An 18639-nucleotide genomic window follows, 5' to 3' on the forward strand; every position below is an offset into this window, starting at 1 on the left:
TACCTGCGGTTTAGAAAAGGGCTGCTGCTGTGGTAGAAGGAGGCGCAAACCGAGATTCACCCTACACCGGATGCCTCGGATGTCCAACAAGACCAAGCGGTGACAATGGCCACGGGTGAAGATACACCTCGAAACAACCCTGCAGAAGACGAGGAGAGAAGTAAATTCTGTCGATTTCTCGATTTCTCGGTTTCTCGACTTCTCGATTTCTGAACGAAGAACGGGAAGAAGGGGGACGCGAAGCACCTGCCCGATTTAATGGCCCCCTCGCAGGGTCGAGAGCGTGGTAGGAGAAAACACAGCAGGCAATGGCTGCTATTGTCCCATGCGTTCACGTTTTGTTGGGAGGCAAGGACGGAGTATTGAACGGTAATGGTTGAATGAAATGGGAGCCCTGCACGTGAGTTGACACTGGAAATTTCGGGCCCGAAACCTTGAAAAGCGAAAAGGATTCCAGGAGTCGGCGGCCACGTTGCGATGAAAAGACGAAACGAGCAGAAAGAAGCTAGAGAGAGTGGAAAATGCGAAGGAAAAAAAATAAGAAAAAAAAAGATGGTATTCCGTTTCGTCGAACAGGACTCGGCGTTGGATCGGATCGTCTGTAGCGTTTTGTCGGGTATAGAGTCGAGGTAGTTATGTCAACGAGGACACAGGGAGGGCTCCCCAGGGGTGGTTCGAAACAGTGATGTCAAGTCGGGGATGCGCAGAATCGATGGGTTCTGGAAAGTAAAGCACGTGGCAGATTGTCAGTGGGATGTGTGTGCAGTGTTGGCGAGCGTCGTCTTGTCTGGTAGGGACGGATGACGATTGGATGCCTTTCCCAAACCGCCTTGGGTGGACTGACTGGTTACACAGGCCCAGTAAGGTGGCACCGTGGCAGGACGATGTCGTGTTACGCCAGGAGAACTCCCGAAGTGTGTGTGTGGTGGGTGACACAAGCACCAGCACCTGACACACCAGTGACCAGACCCAGATTCTCGACTCGCGATTCTAGAATCCAGGTCCTGATCCTGGAGCTGCGCAAGGGCAATGGCGCAAGGGCAAGGAGGGGGTTGTCGATCGCTGGACTAGCCCCGTGAGGCGTTCGACGAGCAGAAGGGGGAACGGGATGGGATCCAAGTGACGGATACGGAGAACAAACAAGGGGAGGGGGGAAGATGGCTGGGGCATACAAACGCAGGAGTGCGGCGTCGTGATCTATTGCAAAAAAGCACCAGACGTAACGTGATTGGGAATACATGTGTCGAGCTACCTACCTCCTATGTGACGCTGGACTAATAGGAGGCGACCACCGACGACACCTACTACAGATATGTACCTACTACAGGCAGGCGGCTGGGTCGGTCGGCAACTGGGCAGGCGCATTGCACTAACCGCCTGCTACATACAGACTTTCTCCAGGGCACTGGCAACTGATGACCGGCAGCTGGCAGAAGTCGGCACCTGAAAAGGGAAAACATCTTACACACGTGCATGAAGCCTGCCAGGTACTGTACCTGCCTGGTATGTCACTTGCATCTCCTATAGTAGCCATGGCGAGTATCGTCGCTCATGCCTCATTTCCCTGGCGCGCCAAGCTGGCACAGATAAAGGCAGATGGAACCCGTCATTGAAAGGACTCAGGACGCTTAAGACAAGTGTCTCAGCTGGCCTGAAATCGAACCGTGTCTGCGGAAGACACCACGTTCCATGGGGGAGCTGGTATACTACATATTGACTCTTGCGCTGCAGGACGCCGCGCCACAGCACATCAACCCAAACTTTCGTACTCCACTTAGGCACGCTACCTTGCAGTGACGCAGTGATACATTGATGGATTGATACATGAATGCGTTGATGCGTTGATGCGTTGATGCGTTGATGCGTTGATGCGTTGATGCGTTGATGCGTTGATGCAGTGAAGCTCTGGTCCATTGCACGCACATCCCTTCACCTGCACCCTCAAATCTCCCTAAAAGCTTAAGCAGATTTTTCCATGTCCGTCCGTCTTGCATCCTGAGAAAGATTGTCGCCAGAGTAGTATTTGAGCAGCAGCACTGATTGTTGTACTAGTGCTTTTTTCGGTGCAGCAGGACGTTGCAACAGGTACAGACAGTCAAGGTACATATAGTTCACAGCCCGAATTGCACTGTAGGCCACCGCTTGCGCCGCCAACATTTCAGTTCACGGGGGGACGGATGCATGGCATTGCATGGAACAAGTCGTCGTTCAACGACAAGCATCTAGGATAAAAAAAAACCCAAAAAAAAAAAAAAAAAAACCCTCAGTTAAAGCCAAGACAGACAGCAGCAAGCTTCAGTCTTTAGGCCGCATTCCTGGCCGCATTCCTGGCCGCGTTCCTGGCCGCGTTCCTGGTTCCGACTGCTACATAGGCTTGCACTTGCAGCCAATGTTACGCCACCCTGCAAGTTGGTTGACCCTTTGCAGCCGAATGCCATGCAGCATCAAGCAAGTTGTTGGGCTAGGTTCGTCGGTGGCACGCATGTTCCCAGCGACAACATCCATCATGACAAACAGTGCTGCTGCTTTGCGCAAGTCCAAGGCTATCGGCTCGTCCAATGCGCTCGAGTCGCGTCCCGTCTCGTCCCGTCTCGTCCCGTCTCGTCCCCCGTTATGCGGTCGGTCGCTTTGCAGTCGCGGCGTCACGCGCTCCGTAACATCAACCAGCATTCAGGTTCCCATACGTTCATCGTAACATTGACAAGGAAGCAAGACAAGAAAAAAAAGATGCATTCAACTCCACCCAGAACCATTTGACCTTTGACCTTTTGACCTTTTTTACCATGATTTTACAATATAACCAAAGACTATCCCTCAAGATCAAAGCTTGCCGTACAACGCCGTGCAGGTGGTGTCCTGCTATGCAACCGAGGCCGCGTTGCCAACCCAGCTAAAAAAAAAAAAAAAAAAAAAAAATGTACCGACGCCTGAAGTCTTCCCATGTCTGTATCGTTCCACCACAAATCACGGCTCTTTCTTTATGCGGCAGCTCGCCTGGCATTCTCGCGACCAATCTTCTTGAAGAACGCATGGCTTTCCTTCTTGCCCCTGCCCTTCTTGAGCCCTTGGTTCACTCTCTTGTTCTGTTCAATGTACGCCATGTCTTGGCCGCCGCTCAGTTCTCCAAGCGTGCCCGCTGTCCTGCGGGCATTCGTCTTCTTCTTGCGGCCCATTGTGCCGCTGTGGAAGAGATCGTCCGTGATGTCCTCCTGCTCCATGGATTCGTTTTCCACCAGGACCTTTTGGAGCAGCTCGCGCCGTTCGCCGGCCGTGGCGAAAGCCAGACCCGGCGTCTTTTCAATGTTGGCCAGCTGCGTGATTACCTTGAACGCGTAACCTTGGTCCACGAGGAACGCTTGTCGTTTCGACGAAAAGTACATCTCCTGCGTGTCTTTGGAGACCAGGGAGTAGAAGAAGGCGTTGAAACCTTCGTCGTTTCTTCGTTTGGCTCGCAGGATCCTGCCCAGACGCTGCGCTTCTTGGCGTCGAGAACCGTAGTGCGAAGATATCTGAATCAGGCAAGTTGCTTCTGGCAGGTCCAGGGATGTGTCTCCTATCTTGGACAGGAACAAGGTGTTGACCAAGGGATTGTGCTGAAAGTTTTCCAGCACCTTCAGCCGCTCCTGTTGGCCGGTTCCGCCGTAGATGTATGCTTTGCCCAGCTTGAGCGCATATGCTTTGAGTGCGTAGACGTTATCCGAAAAAACAATAATCTTGTCGCCCCTCGCCTCATGGTAGTTGATGAGGTACTGGCAGGCTTGGAACTTGCGAGGGTTCATAATGTACAACAAGTTCTTCTTTCTCGACGGCGCCCTCAGGTACTCGTCATAGAACTCGGTCGGCATCGGGCACCACACCTCGGCACACTGCACGCGAGCGATATGGCCCTGCTTGGAAAGCTCCATCCAGTTGGCCTCGAAAAGCTTTGGACCAATGAGGAAGTTGAGATCGGAGATCTTGTCGTCTTCGCGGAGCAGGGTGGCGGTGAGCCCCAGCTTGGAATGCGTCTTTATGGACGAGGTAACCTTCCGAAAGATATTGGCCGGCACGACGTGAACTTCGTCCAGTAACATCAGGCCCCATTCCCGCCCAGTCAGAAACTTCATCATCTTGTCGGCATCGTAGGACCGGGCTCGGGATTGCGTGACCATGGAATAGGTGGTGACTATGATGCCCGTGCTACCGGTGAAGACGGATCCCTTGGAGTCCGAGGTAAATGCGACAATGTCGTCCGGGTTGATGTTGGACCATTTCAGAAACTCGTTTCTCCACTGCACCACCGACATGGAACTCGTGCACAGAACAATGACGCCTTTCTTGATGGTGCAAGCAGCGGTGATTCCGACCAGCGTCTTTCCAGCACCGCATGGAAGAACAATGAGCCCACTCTTGGCTCGGCCGTTACCAAACATTTTGCTCAGGCTCTTTTCTTGGTACGGCCGAATCTGCGTGCCGGGCTTGAGATCGATTTCCAGGTTCGAATTGACCTCATCCCTCCGGAAATCGTATTCCTCCAAGACCGGATAGCCCAGGTTCAGGCATTCCTTTTGCACCGTCTCCACGTCCTTGTCGGCAATCTCAAACGAGTGCGTGACCTCTTGATCGTCGTCATCCTCTTCATTCAGGGTAGCCATCACGTCGCCCTCGTTGATGGCCTGCCTGTTCGGTTGTTGTTCACCACCTTGTTGCAGTCCGTTGGCTTGCCTGACACCGGCCGCATTCTTCGTGCCTGGAATGACCAGACCACCAATCTTGGGAGCAGCAGAGGTGGTGATTTCCTCTGTGCCCTGCACTCGGAGGGGGCCGATCTTGGGGTTTTTGAGGAGCATTTGCAGCATCTCGGGGTCGGGGCTCTCGACAAAGTATTTGGTGTTCTTTAGCACCAGCTTGACTTTTCCGTAGCTTTTGGTGCAGCTCGTTATGAATTCCCGAATCTCGACTGGTAGCGGTGTCTTGAGGAAGCGCTCCAATGTATTTATGATGTCGGAAGGAGACAGCCCCACCGAAACGGCAGCGTACAAACTGTGTGTCGTGAGGGCATATTCGTGCATAAAAGTCGGACGGGACAGCGGTTCGGCAATGGTTATCAGGAAATCCTGGGCCTGCTCTGCCAGCGGATTGAAGCTCTCCAAGATGATCTTGCCCTTTTGCGGATCGATCCAGAGGGGCCGGTTCTGGTGATCCTTTTTAAGATCCAAGTACGAGAAATCATGATCGCCGAAAATATGCGGCAACGGCTCCCGAATCGCGTGTCTCTTCTGGAACCGATCCAAGGAGAAGCGGTCGATATTCTTGTCAATGTCTCTCTCGAGGACTTCGTCAACCGGACCGTCGTCTTCTTCCGCGTCATCGTTGCTGTCGATGCTGCGAGGAGTGGCTGCGCCAGGAGTCGACATGCGCGAGGACCTCCCGACCTTCGTCCCGACCTTCGCCGCGCCCTGCACCGGTGCCTCCGCCTTTCTTTTCGCAGGCATAATTTCCGTATGTGCCGTGGCAGCTCGCGAAAGAACGGAGCGTCATGAGTAGGGGTCGACGAAGCTGGCAGGTGGGCAATGTGGATGGATCATGGATGCAGGCAAGGCTTCCACGTCTTTCTGGCGTCAAGGTTGCTCACTGCTGACTAACTTGGGGTAGATGCGACTTTGTTTTGGATGGAGACATTGGATGGAGACATACGGCAAATTGCATCACAATCCCTCTGTCAACCCCGCCAGAATTCTGACGCTAGACTCGACAACCTTTCTGCATCCGTCAAGACCACAACTTTGCGAGCCTGTCAATCCTGCAGTCAAGCTCAAATCTCAGCATGTGGTAAGGATACCTCGGAGCTCCATCGCTTTTGCTCCCCTATTGACGCCCCGCTTAGCAAGCATATCCTCAACGCGCAAGTTTCCATCCGGTCGCCATGCTGTCCGTCAACCCCGTTTCCAAGACGTCCCGACGTTTCCCCTGCAAGACATTGTTGCTGACTTTCGGAAAATTTCCCCCTAGGCCGAAAATGGTTCGACTGCGCCGACTGTCATCGTGAGCAAGAAAAGCACCCCCTGCTTCAGAGCCTCGAAATGGTGTTCGCCTGCAAAAAGTGCAAGAAATGCTTCCGCAAAGATGCCCAGGTATTCGAAGAGAGCGACGAGTACTGTCCGCACTGCGATAACCACTTCGTCATTGATGCCAAGACGCCGCAAGCTGCTCTGTCCATAGAGAGCGAGGACGTAAGAGTAAACAACAAAATGCTCAAAGATGAGCGTGTGCGGCAGCAGGGGTACCGGACCATGTTCGACCCAGACGAGGACGCAGACAAATTAGGTTGATTAGCCATCTTGCTGGTGTTTTGACTTGATGCGATAATGAGCTCTATCTTTCGTCTTTTCTTCCCTCTACTTTTTTTTTTTTTTTTGGCGTCGACTGCTTCTATACCCCCTCGCGTGGAAGAATGATGGATAGCCATTGCAAAACGGTCTCGCACTGCACATTGACGGTTGTGTTCATTAATACAATGGTATTGCAGTATACTAGCGATACCGCGTAAATGCCTCTCCCATCCAACACCCGTCGTATGTCTCCTTGGACAACCCATCACTCAGCAGCCGAGTCGGTGGCTCCTCTCGTGGGGATGGCTGTGCTTCCAGTTGCGGGCGCCCGTCCCGTTTTCTTCTTGGTAGCTTCTTCTTGCTTTTCCTGCTCAATCTCCTTCACATATCCCTCGATTTCATCGGTTGGTAGAATCTCCATGGCGACACCAGGAGCCATAAGAGCAATCTCGATGTTTTTGGCGCCAGTCTGCACTACCTCCAGCAGAGACTTGATGGCCAGTCGAATGGTGGCCTCTCGGTCCATTTCCTCCTTGTAGTTGCGCTCCAGAAACTCGCGGACCGTTTTGCTCGACCGGCCAATGGCATTTGCTTTCCTGAACAAGGCGTCAGTATGTGCTGAATCGTGAGTCAGTTTCCCCCAAATGTGAGCGTACCATGCCGAGTAGATGCCAGACGGCTCCGTCTGGTAAAGTCTGGGAACTTTGCTGCCAGGGTCGAAACCCACAACAAGCGTGCTGATACCAAATGGTCGAACACCGCCAGCCTGGGTGTATCGTTGCTGCACACCTGCGACGTGCTTGGTAATGTAATCAATGGTGACGGGATCCTCCACCGACAGACGGTGAGACTGGGCTTCCAAACGTGCCTTGTCGACCAGGATTCTGGCATCAGCATTGAGGCCGGCGAAAGCCAAAGCGGCATGGGTGTCGAGGAGCTGAATCTTGGACGGCGTGATGCGGGTGTCTTGTAACTTCATGGCTGATCGCTTCTCGCATCCAAGCACAACGACGTTCTTGCCCTTGACGCCGACGGCGCAGGTCCCTTGGCTCGGCCATTAGCTGTTTTCACAACACAGCCGGTTGCAGATTGCAGAACGACTCTCACCTCTTTTGACCGCTTCACCGGCATATTCGACCTGGAAGACGTGTCCATCCGGACTGCCTCAGTGTTAGAAAGGATTCTTTCGCATCGCCAAAAGGATATGCGGGAGCCTCGAACCTGAAGACTGTGCGTACATGTGACCCATTAGTCAATGTTTGAGGTGAGGTAGGGGTGGGTTATCGTCACGCACCAGACAGAGCTCTGTCGTAACCAGAAGCCATTATGTGGTCACAACCCGGATTCGGGTTTCGCGTCGCCTTGGTCGTGGGTGAACTGTACGGGAAAACTAGAAGCGGTAGGCAAGCAAGGCTTTCGTCGAAGAAATCCGTTGGTTTGTACCTCTCTGTTTGCTTATGGTGGACTTGTTTGTTTGGAGGGAGCTTCGTCAGACTGGCAGCCTGCCTACCTCTACTCCGTACGCATGGACGGATTGGCCCAAGCAAGTACTGGGTACGGGAGGGGCGCTGCTGGAGCTTTGCCCGCGGAACAACTTGAATGCGGAGCCGAGTGCACAGTGTCAACTACACACTGTGTCGCGCCTTGTCGCATTCGTCCCCATCCCAGACAAGTTTCGGTATTTTGAGGTTTTCGTGACAGCAGTCATCGGTGCGTTGGCATTGAAGCCCGACGATTTATATTCTGAACATTTATGTAAATGTCCTCCGTAATGGGTGGGCGATGGCAAGCCTCTAAAGTTCTATCTAGCTTCCTTCTACCTTGGTAGCACACCATGGACTCAATCAATCCAACAATGTTATGTAGGACTCGTCATCCTAGGCTCCCAAGTACCTAATCCAACAGTTTTCCGCTTTGCCGAGTCTACGGTATGCCGCGTCGCCACATTCGGTCTCATGTACTTTTTCAACGCACCTCCATCTCACTTGCTTGTTCTTTATTTTCAGCGCGGCGAGCGAGTGTAGGGTTGCTGTGGTTGTTGTTGTTGATATTTGTCATTGCCGACTTCGAGCATATTCTGGCTCTCCATTGACCGACTAGATGTATTTGTAGGGGTTCATAATACCCATCTGGGGAGCCGTTAGTATCATTCAAGCTCAAGCTCGCTCATTGAATAAGCACATCCAGCAACCACAGGGAGTGTAAGACGGGCGTCAACGACGCAAATCAAGCGAACAGAGGAGAAGGGAAGCCTTGACACCAAACCGAATGCGGCAACCCAAATCGCCGTCATGCTGCACGAAATATGACTCACCGGATCATACAGCGCTTTGGTCTGCTTCATGAGACCAATCATGGTCTCATTCCGGCTGTATCCGATATACTTCTTCTTGGCCAGGCCAAGACCGTGCTCAGCACTGATACTGCCTTGCCGTTTCTTGATCCACTCGTAAATGTACGGCTCCAAAACCTCTTCCACTTGTTTGGTGTATTTGCGCACACAAATGTTAAGGTGGAGGTTTGAGTCACCCATGTGGCCATAGCCGACGACATCGACGACTGGGTGCTGGACGGTGTCGCCGAGGAGACCAGCCTTGCATAGCCTTGCCTTGACGTCGTCGACGATGGAATACATGTCCGACAAGGGTATGGAAACGTCGTACTTGTAGGTACCCCCCCAGTGCCCGATACACTCGGTGATGCCTTCACGCCAGCTCCAAAGTGTTTTGCTCTGTGTGGCATCTTGGGCGACCACGCCATCGGCAATAATATCACTTGACATGACATGTTCCAAAAACTTTTCCAGCTTGTCGTAATCGTGGTCGCTATTGGAACCACTCGTCTCAATCAGGCAGTAAAAGGGATAGTCACCTTCCAACGGCTTTGTGCCGCCGCGAACCTTGTGCACAAGTCGCTGGCTTGTCCCGTCCATGAGCTCAAACGCCGACAAAATCTCGGAAAGCTGGAGCTTCGCCTCCCGAAAAGCCTTCTGGGCCTTCTCGTAAGATTCCAAACCGAACAAAGCCACGTTGACAGCAGGCGAACGCTGAGCGCACTGAACGACCAGCTTGGTGATGATGCCCAGCGTACCTTCCGCCCCAATGAACAGTTGTTTCAGGTCATATCCTGTGTTGTTCTTTCGCAGCGTGCACATATCGTCCATGATGGTGCCGTTCGGCAAGACAACCTCCATGCCCAGAACAGTCCCATGAAGGCTCCCGTAACGGAGGAGGCGCAAACCTCCCGCATTCGTCGAGACATTGCCGCCGACATGACAAGAACCTTTGGCCCCTAGGTCCAAGGGGAAGATGTAGCCCCTTTGCGCAACGTACTGGTCCGCCACTTCCAAGATGCACCCAGCATCAAGAACAAGAGAGCCGCTCATGTCGTCAAACGAATGGATCTTATTCATTCTAGCCAAGCTGATGACAATCTCGTCAAACACGGGAACCGAACCGCCCACAAGACCGGTATTCCCGCCCTGGGGAACTACGGCAAGCATGTTTTCAGTGCAGTATCTCAGAATTCTGCTCACGTCCTCGGCTGACCCTGGCTTCAGCACGAGGCTGCATTGCCCCTTGTACTTGTGCATCCAGTCCTCGTTGAATGGCTCCATGTCAGCCGCAGCATCAGCATTGACTCCGTCAATCACGGCCGAGTCCTGGCCCAGCAGTTCCCTGAAAAAGGCCACATGTTCTGGCGTCAGCTTGGCAAACCTGGCATCTCGTGCCAAGGTAGGATACGTCTCAGTCGTAAGCTTCGCCAATCGGGTAGGCGATGTGCTGGAAAAGGGCCGTGATGATCTGCGAACCGCATTGGGGCAAGACACCTGCAAGGCTGGCGATGGAGAGGAGGATAGAGAGGACGGAGAGCAGGCGGCCGCTCTTTTAGAAATGCCCGACCTGGCGAGGTTGCTGCTAGCCACTGGGGCCAAGAGACCCTTAACTCTGATGCAATCTCCGGTTCCAGCACGCCGCAAGAGATTTGCCGGAGTTGCCATGGCTGCTTATACTGTGCAATGCTGTGTGGGTTGCGGATGGTGATGAGCAAATGTAAGTGAGGAAGGGGCTAACTTGAAAGAAAAGGACCCGTTGGGGTGGTTATTTGGGCGTGTGCATAATGGATTGTAAGGTGGGGGGGGGTGGGGTGGGGGGGTGGGGTGGGATGGGCAAGGGGGGCAAGGGGGTGAGTGAGTCAACGTAGGACGACAAGTCACAACAGAAGCATACAAGGTCAGGCACAGGCACAAGGCTTTTTACAATTCTTTGTTGGCCCTTATTACTTTCACAAACACTATCAGAACCTTCCATCTCTTATCGTCGACCGTTGCCAACTGTTGCCAATAGCCAGTCCAGTCAAAAAAAAAAAAAAAAAAACCCCTGCTCAGTCAATATCGACAATAAAAACCTATGCCCATCCCATGCTTTAAAAGTAACAGGTAATCGGTGTCAACCTCCCAAAATAACCGGATTAAAGACGCTATGTACCTAAGGTATGTACAGAAATTGCCACCGCCAGGATTCAGGACTAACGATAATACCTTGCCACAGTCCCCGCACAGTCAACCATGAAGACCGTTTGTCTTGGACCCTTTTCGCGGACTCGTGTCGCCGAGATTAGTCCGATCCTTCAAAACGTGCATCGGCACGTCATCCGGGTTGTCTTCAACGTCAATCATCTTTTCCATAAATGAGATGTAGTCGTATTGCGGTTGTCCGCGATCTTGGGACATGTCCGGTCCCTTGTGGGGAGGCATTATTTCGACCAGTTTATCGATAACTTCGTCCGGCACTAAACTATGCCGCAAGTCCATTTCCGTAACGTATGGCTTGCCGTCGGCAACTTCACGGAACGACTGGAACACCTGTTCTGCCGTATTTTGATCCTCGGTGACGTCGACCATGAACCGGATGAATTGCTCAAAGGTTACTTCATCGCGGCCGTTGGATGTCTCCATGAAGTAGTCGTGCATCTCTTCCTCTGAAAACACCAAGCCGAGAGAAGCCAGAGCGGCGCCAAACTCTAGTTCGTGGAGGGAATTTGAATTGTCTCGGTCAAAATGACGAAAGACGCTCTCAAACTCCTCCAGTTGGATGGGCGTGAGATTGGTCATGCTTCGAGCCACCATCTGATTCTCCAAGAACGACAGCTTTTTTTGCACTGACAGCTTGACAAGCCCCAGTTCGTAAGCCAATTCATCGTATGTGTATGTCGTGAAGTCGTTCTCTTCAATGTTTGCCTCGTGGCATTTGGCATCCACAGCCTCTATTGTTTCCAGGTAACGGTCCAGCGGCGGCAAGTTGTCGCTGAGCTTCTTGACGTGATGCCACTGGTCTTCCACATCGCCGTCGAGCCCAGAAATGGCCAATTGCATTGTGTTGAGTGCCATTGCAAAGTCATTAGCTTTATCAGCGAACGACTTTCGTAGGGCGTTTTTTATGCTATACGACATCCTTGGTTCAGCCTCCTTCTTCCTCTTCTTCTTCTTTTTCTGCAATAATTAAATGATGCAAGTATCGACGGTGTCAGCGGTTTCACTTACTCGCGAATGGTTTCGTTGATCAATTGTGCACGCGACATTTCCGTCCTGGTCAGTGTTCCCCAATCCCTATCCAGTGCCTCCAAGCTAAGTTCTGCCGGAGGGTCATACGGCCGTAATCGATACGTTCCCAACTTGGTTTTGATGTTGCCAAGGAGGGTGGCAAGATCGCTCTTCTCAGCAACCCAGTCCCGTTTTTGGCCTCTTTTGTACGTGGCGAAATTCTTGGCCTGAGCTTTTGCGTCTGCGTACGTTCCCTCGAATTGAGCCGATTCCCACTCCTTGACCTGGCGTCGCAAGGCCTCCAGAAGCTCCTTCATTCTCTTTTCATAAGCACTCTGCATCTCCCATGCGCCTTGCATGTTGTTGATGAACTTCTCAACGCGCCTGCCGGCATTCTCAACCTTTTCCATTTGAGAAAAGGCGTGAAACCAATATGCAATGTACGTCATCAAACTTCGTTCATCAGGCTTTGGCACGTCGCAGACGTCCTCCACGTCCAAGAGGCGCGGGATGCCGATTTCCTTGTGAGCAATGTCGAAGGCCAGTTGCATGTTTCCGCGATGGTCCGATTTGTCTAGGGAGTCATAATCGATCAGGTCTGGTCTGTGGATGTCCAGCAAGGCACAAAAGGCGAGCCCGTCGTTCCAGCTCGCGCTAAAGTCTCGCACTTCAACCTCATCATAACAGGCCGTCTTCCTCTGGCACCATAGCAGCAGGCCTTCCTTGGCAGACATGCCCTCTTCATTGATGTCGCTGATGGTGAATCGAAGGATGAGGGTCCAGATGAGTCCAAGGACAATCTTGCGGTTGCCATCAACAATGTCCTCTGCGCCGATATTCGTCATTTGAATACCACGGCACTTGATAAAGTCAAGGGCTAGGTTGGCATTTTCAAACTTTTGGACCCGTAACTTTGGCTTCGAGGCGTACCGGCCGAGGGACTCGTTGGAGAGAGATTCAAGGAGGTGGATAAGCATGACCTAGAACCCGTCCTTCAGTTTCATGACACATGTTTAAGATGGCCGGATCTCGCGAAAACAGTTGCGACGTACACCATCGCTGAAGTCTTTGACTAGGTCCCTGACCTCGAGGCCTCTTGAAATTAACTTCGTGTTCAGCCTGCGGAATAACAGAGCTTGTCAGTTGACCAATTTTTCGTGAGCATCATTTTCGGACCTCTGCGCCCCAATTTAGGTCGCTCGTTGATAACTCTCCACGGTGCAATGTCTGTTACAGCATACCATTTTGTAAACGTCTTTTGTTGGACATTAATCCATCTCTGCTGTTCTAGTGTCGTCATCTTGACCAACGCTCATTCGGTCACGGGTTGCAACGCAGCAAGAGCGCCCGCCGTGCAATGAACTCCTGGATGTTCTCCGAGTCTAGTGGACTTTTCGAGACCCTTATAATCTGTTGCCTGTTGTTGGAGCCTAATAGTGGCCCGTTACGTCTTGACCGCTGTGGACGACGCGCAGCCTGCAGCTGCTTGCTCCCTTGTCCTGCCTACTCCGCCTAACCGGGGGGGGGGGGGGGGGAGAAGGCTGTTTGTTCTGGGGTGTGGAATAGAGGCCGTAAGAGAGGAAGTTGGCTACAGTCGAAATCGGCGGCACTTGAAGACTTGAAGTGGTAGATAAAAGTTGACAGGTGGAAAGACGTGGTCGATGTCGATTTTGGGTATGATGTGGCATGAAAGGTCCAAGCCGTGGTTAACTCATGAGGCTGCTCTCCATCAGAGTATGTGCAGGGCCGGCAAGGCATTGATGTCAACAAGTTTGGAGCCTCCCTCCCTCACCCCCGGCCGCACCTGCCAGGTTGCTGGGCGGCGGGCGACCTTATCGGCAAAAGCCCCTGAAGTCGGTTGCTGTCATTGGGCAGCGTCAAGCTTTACAGCGGTTTCGGTGGGCTGGGCAACGTTGAGGGTCCCACTTGGCTTCGTCCAGATTCTAAACTTGGCTACTCCGTATGGATCATCATCATGTGGTTTGTGCCAGTCGTCAGCATCGCCAATACCTCGCTGGGAAGGCATTTGATGCATCCTGATCGATTGCTTGTGGCTGCTAATTATAATGCAGGCCTGCAAAGGGACCTGCCGTTATGCCAGAAGACTGCCCGGTATTGCGAACAACTGAGAAATACCTACCTACTTACCTACCTTAGTGGGTGTACCTAGGCATCTTATTTAGTCACCACTGAATGTGGCCGTCCCAGCATCGTTTTCGGTTTATTTTCTGGCAATTGCCTGGACAATGTATCGTCATCTCGTGAATGCGTTCAAGGCTTGTTTGCAACCTCGTGTGAAATAGGGGACAGGTAGGCGTGTGATCTGGTATTTTATTCTTTTTGTTCTTTTTGTTCTTCATGTTTTTTTCTTTCTTGGGGCGGCAACCCTGTTTGCGGCTTTGGAAACCATGAAAATTCGCTATAATCGAAAAAACCCGTTGCCCTTATTTTCCGGCCTTCTTTGCGCCCGTCTGCTTCGACTTTGAGCGCAGAGCATATCTCTCCTTCCTCCACGCAGACACGAGCTCGTCAACACCGCCCATGTCATGCTTAGGCTGGCGCATGTACGTCAGCCTTGCTCTCCTTGCTCTCTTCGGTCGGCGCCATATGATGTCGATGCCTGTGACGGAGGGGCTGTAGATCTTGAACCACATCTCCACCCCCGTCTTCATCATTTGACCTCGCAGCAGGATGGCGGTGTCGACGCCGCGACGGCGAATTTGGATAAATGCGCCTGAGAAAGGCTCCCCGGATTTCGTTGTCACCATGAGAACATCGCCAACCTTGGCGCTGTCGGCATGTTCCTTGGAAAACAAACGCGATCTGGCGCCGGTAGGGTCCAATGCCGTGATTTGTTGCTGGCGCAGGACGGGCATGGGATCGGGGTTTGTCGATCGAACAGAGGGAATCTGAGGCCACACTTGAAAGTTGCCGACCTTTTCGCGCAATGCTCCTGCGTTGGCAATACCGTTAGTAGAGTTGGATCGATCGTCGGCTGGGAGGCCGTCGAATGTGTTCCATACGTTGCCTCTGCGTGATTGCGGTTTCGTTTGATGAAGGGGCTTCGGCCGTCGTGGCCAGGCTGCGCTGAGCCGTCTTCTGCTGTCTCGCTTGCCGGAAACAAGACTTTAGGCAGCCGAGTGACCGCCTCGCAGGTGCAAAACTCATTGCGGATGGCGATGGCAAGCAACCAGCTTCATCAATGGGAAGAAAAAGAAGGAGATGCCTGAGTCGTACCGTCACAAAAGCTTCTCTTACGAAACCCCCCTTTGGGGGAGAAAAGGTCGTCCGCAATGCTGCTGCCTGATTGGCCCCGCGCAGCTCGATCCTGACCCACCCTCCCCTGCTCGGGCTTCCTTCACGGCAACAAGTACTCCGTACGGCAAGACCTGACTGACATGGGCGGCGGAAACTTTTTGGCATTGACACTCCTTCCAAGAACTCTGTAGATGAAAGCCAACATGACAAGGCAGGCAGCCGCATCAGCCCTCGGCTCAATAGAGCGCTATGTTTTCCACATGCCGAGTCTGCCTTTGGCCACACGTCGACCTTTTAGCTCGACAACCTCCCGCTGTACGGTGATGCTGTTTCTTTTTCTTTTCCTCCTCCTTACCACCAATTGGTCAAGGCTGTCGTATCGCCAGCTAACTCCAATCTCTGTAGCTGTCCGGGCCGTCTTCTCGGAGACGGAAAACGACGAGTTGAGAAATGTTCTCAAAATGATTCAAGAGAAAATAATCCTACCGGCTTACCTGCCCGAAAAGCAACGCAGAATTGTGTTTGATCCCAAGAAGCGATCATACCTGGAGCAAAACCCAATCATCATCGAAGTAGACGGGCTGGAGCACAAGTTCTCCTCGATCGACCGCTTCAAGGACGTTGAAAACTCGAAAAAGGCGCTGTCCAGGGCGTTGGAACACATGCACACCCCCGAGGACTGGACGAACCTGGGCCCTCTTCTGGCCGGTTACAGGAGGGCTGGCATCCGCTTGAAGGCCAAACACTTGGGCAAGATTGTCCGCGTAGCCGGGACGCGGGGGCAGATATTTGCGGTAATCGAATGCGCAAAGCAATCCGACAAGACCGGGTTCACCCTAAAGAATCCCGAGGTCGTCGCAAGAGTCTTCGCCTTTATCAACGACAAAATCTCCAAGGCCGCTAGGGAGACCCCGGATGGCCCTGAAACGAAGCAGGCCCTGACATGGACGGAAATGGTGTTGGACCTGTTGCAGAGACCAGAGCACACTGTGGATGACGCGCAAACCCGGCAACGGCTGCACTTTTCACCGCTGGTCCGTGGAATGACGCTCTTTGCGAGAGCGTCCGCGGCGCGCCTCGGAGCAGCTTCGGAGCGGGACTTGAACCTTCTCCGGGATGAAGTAGCTCTCTTGGTTTCTCTCTGGGGGGATGCGGCGAACAAGGATCTACTTGAAGTGGCAGAAATTGCCAAGCTCACCCCGGCTGCGGAGAGGGATGCTGCCCAGAAGAGCAACTACATCCCGCGAGCTCTCAACGTCAGCTCTTACGTGCAGGTGCTGGCGCAAAATATCAAAGGCATCGAGATTGCGCAGGAGATTCTTGGGGATGAAGCCCAGGGGCTGTCGGCGATTTCGACCGCCTTGACCTCGCATCTTCGAGACTTTGCCGGTGGGATCAGGACAAAATCAGATATGTGGGTGGATGAGTATGAAAAGGTCATGGGAGCAAAACCCAGCTGGCTAGCCGTCGGCGACGAGGCCGTGTGAAGGCAAATATATAATGGAAGAAGGAAGATTTGTCAGAACAGTTTATTGGGCATGCAGCATAGAGAGTCTTGTGGTGATCTTTTTACAAATAAAGAATAAGAATAAAAATAAAAATAGTAAAAAAAGGAGAGAAGAAATTAATCTTTTGCCCTGGTGTGTGCGGTCCAAGTATTTTAATTCCAAACAGCGGCTTGGTCACGTCACGGCAAAACGACGTACTTTTCCAGATGACGAGGAATCGCCCCCAGGAGCTTCTTCTCTTGCAACCACTTGCGGCTGAAGAGGCGATCGGCGTAGCGGTACGCTCCGTCGCACAGCACGGTAACGACCTTGTGGCCCCTGCCCATCTTCTCCGCAACCTCCTTGGCCGCGACAACATTCAGCGCCGAGCTCGCGCCGAGGTACAGGCCTTCCTCGTCCAGGCACCGGTAGACCATCTCGATGCTCTTCTCGTCCGAGATGTGCAGCGACCCGTCCAGCAGGCCAACATCGGGCTGGAGGTTGTCCGTGATGCGGCCCTGGCCGATGCCTTCGGTGATGCTGGACCCCGTCCGCTCGGCCAACTCGCCCCCGGAGCCGATGTACGAGTGCAAGACGCTGCCCGGCGGGTCGGCCAGGAAGCTCTTGACCCTGCCGCCCGAGACGCTCTTCAGGTACCTGGTGACGCCGGCCAGCGTGCCCGCCGTGCCCGTGGCGCAGGTGAAGGCGTCCACGGTGCCCAGGGTCTGCGCCCAAATCTCCGGGCCCGTCGTCTCGATGTGCGCCCGCCGGTTGGCCGTGTTGTCGAACTGGTTCGTCCACACGGCGTTGTCGAGACGCTCGGCGTGCCGTCGGGCCTGGTGGTTGTAGTTTTGGGGGTTGTCAAACGCCACGGCGGGCACGGGGTGCACCTGGGCGCCGAGCAGGCGGAGGAGGTCGATTTTGCCCTGGGACTGCGTGTCGGGCATGTAGATGACGAGCTTGTAGCCGCGGGACCGGCAGACGTGGGCGAGGCCGATGCCCGTGTTGCCGGCGGTTCCCTCGACAACGGTGCCCCCCGGGCGGAGGAGCCCGCGTTCCTCGGCGTCCTTGACCACGTAGAGAGCGGCGCGGTCCTTGACGGAGCCGCCTGGGTTCATGAACTCGGCCTTGCCTAGCACCTCGCAGCCGGTTTCTTCGGACAGTCTGTTCAGCCGGATGAGGGGGGTGTTGCCGATGGCTGTTTATGTTGGCGGAGAAACCCTCAACGTCAGTTGGCTTTTTTTTTATTTTTTTTTATTTTTATTTTTTTTGCAAAAAGGCCGCGCACGCATGCAATATTGCAAATCGGTCGCAATCACACACACCTCCAGTCAAGCCTTGAGAAACGCCCTGGGCTCTGGACACGGCCACCGTGTGGGCTGTCGGTTCGGCGGCCTTGACGGCTGCAGCTGCGAGCCTCGCGGCGCTGTGTCGCAGCATAACTGCGGTTGTGCAGTCTGGTGCAGGAGGGCAGGAGGGAGGCTGCGGCGATGCCAAGGAGGCGGACTGCTCGGGAGATCCGCGTTCAGGTTGAGCCGTCTGCGCTTCGTGCCTGCGACGTGGCCCAGCCACGTACGAGCTGCGAGGATGGGCGACGTCGGTCGGCTCGTCGTGGTTGACCTGTACCCGGGCGACTTCCGCCGTGCTGTGGGTGTGGGGACCGACAAGGGCGCGGCATGCGATCACGCCATCTGCTCCCGGCAGCCCGGCTTGCTGTGTCGGTCAAGCTATGGCCGTTGTTTGATCTGGGAACCTGCGAGTCATGGGAATCGGCCAATTGACGCATCAGCACAGACGGGAAGGTTTGCAGCAAAAATGGGATTGCTGATGCCCATGTATGTATGCAGTGTAGATAGACATGCTAATTCACGGACGATTTTGTCGGTTCCGCAGCATTGTCCTCAGTACAGGGTAGCTGTGGCTGTGCGGTCGTCATTAGCGAGCGACATGCTGTGATCCATCAGCGTTGTGCTCCACCGCCATGACACCACCTAAGCCCATGCAGTAGATATTCCGAAACTCTAAAACGGATGAATGAGGC

At 53.6% G+C, this 18639-nt stretch overlaps 8 protein-coding genes across 8 annotated transcripts; 2 read left to right on the forward strand and 6 right to left on the reverse strand.

The window, feature by feature from the left end:
- Window positions 1-2978: 2978 nt before the first annotated feature.
- UV8b_02853 (uncharacterized protein) lies at window positions 2979-5474 on the reverse strand (the record flags this gene model as incomplete). The annotated part of the gene is made up of 1 exon (XM_043140351.1): window positions 2979-5474. One exon carries the CDS (start codon window positions 5472-5474, stop codon window positions 2979-2981), a length of 2496 nt encoding a protein of 831 aa, XP_042996285.1.
- A 332-nt stretch (window positions 5475-5806) lies between these two features.
- UV8b_02854 (uncharacterized protein) lies at window positions 5807-6311 on the forward strand (the record flags this gene model as incomplete). The annotated part of the gene is made up of 3 exons (XM_043140352.1): window positions 5807-5811; window positions 5867-5910; window positions 5992-6311. The coding sequence occupies 3 exons, from the start codon at window positions 5807-5809 to the stop codon at window positions 6309-6311; spliced, it is 369 nt and encodes a 122-aa protein (XP_042996286.1).
- A 265-nt stretch (window positions 6312-6576) lies between these two features.
- UV8b_02855 (uncharacterized protein) lies at window positions 6577-7636 on the reverse strand (the record flags this gene model as incomplete). Its single annotated transcript, XM_043140353.1, has 4 exons — window positions 6577-6907; window positions 6968-7355; window positions 7419-7475; window positions 7606-7636. 4 exons carry the CDS (start codon window positions 7634-7636, stop codon window positions 6577-6579), a joined length of 807 nt encoding a protein of 268 aa, XP_042996287.1.
- A 771-nt stretch (window positions 7637-8407) lies between these two features.
- On the reverse strand, window positions 8408-10311 carry UV8b_02856 (uncharacterized protein; the record flags this gene model as incomplete). Its single annotated transcript, XM_043140354.1, has 2 exons — window positions 8408-8440; window positions 8626-10311. 2 exons carry the CDS (start codon window positions 10309-10311, stop codon window positions 8408-8410), a joined length of 1719 nt encoding a protein of 572 aa, XP_042996288.1.
- Window positions 10312-10872: 561 nt separating this feature from the next.
- UV8b_02857 (uncharacterized protein) lies at window positions 10873-13153 on the reverse strand (the record flags this gene model as incomplete). The annotated part of the gene is made up of 4 exons (XM_043140355.1): window positions 10873-11752; window positions 11854-12833; window positions 12906-12972; window positions 13095-13153. 4 exons carry the CDS (start codon window positions 13151-13153, stop codon window positions 10873-10875), a joined length of 1986 nt encoding a protein of 661 aa, XP_042996289.1.
- A 1144-nt stretch (window positions 13154-14297) lies between these two features.
- UV8b_02858 (uncharacterized protein) lies at window positions 14298-15021 on the reverse strand (the record flags this gene model as incomplete). The annotated part of the gene is made up of 2 exons (XM_043140356.1): window positions 14298-14806; window positions 14877-15021. The coding sequence occupies 2 exons, from the start codon at window positions 15019-15021 to the stop codon at window positions 14298-14300; spliced, it is 654 nt and encodes a 217-aa protein (XP_042996290.1).
- A 293-nt stretch (window positions 15022-15314) lies between these two features.
- UV8b_02859 (uncharacterized protein) lies at window positions 15315-16598 on the forward strand (the record flags this gene model as incomplete). Its single annotated transcript, XM_043140357.1, has 2 exons — window positions 15315-15426; window positions 15517-16598. The coding sequence occupies 2 exons, from the start codon at window positions 15315-15317 to the stop codon at window positions 16596-16598; spliced, it is 1194 nt and encodes a 397-aa protein (XP_042996291.1).
- A 200-nt stretch (window positions 16599-16798) lies between these two features.
- On the reverse strand, window positions 16799-18038 carry UV8b_02860 (uncharacterized protein; the record flags this gene model as incomplete). The annotated part of the gene is made up of 2 exons (XM_043140358.1): window positions 16799-17796; window positions 17924-18038. The coding sequence occupies 2 exons, from the start codon at window positions 18036-18038 to the stop codon at window positions 16799-16801; spliced, it is 1113 nt and encodes a 370-aa protein (XP_042996292.1).
- Window positions 18039-18639: the final 601 nt, after the last annotated feature.

Source organism: Ustilaginoidea virens, chromosome 2, assembly GCF_000687475.1.
Source record: "Ustilaginoidea virens chromosome 2, complete sequence".
In the NCBI taxonomy this organism is placed as follows: domain Eukaryota; kingdom Fungi; phylum Ascomycota; class Sordariomycetes; order Hypocreales; family Clavicipitaceae; genus Ustilaginoidea; species Ustilaginoidea virens.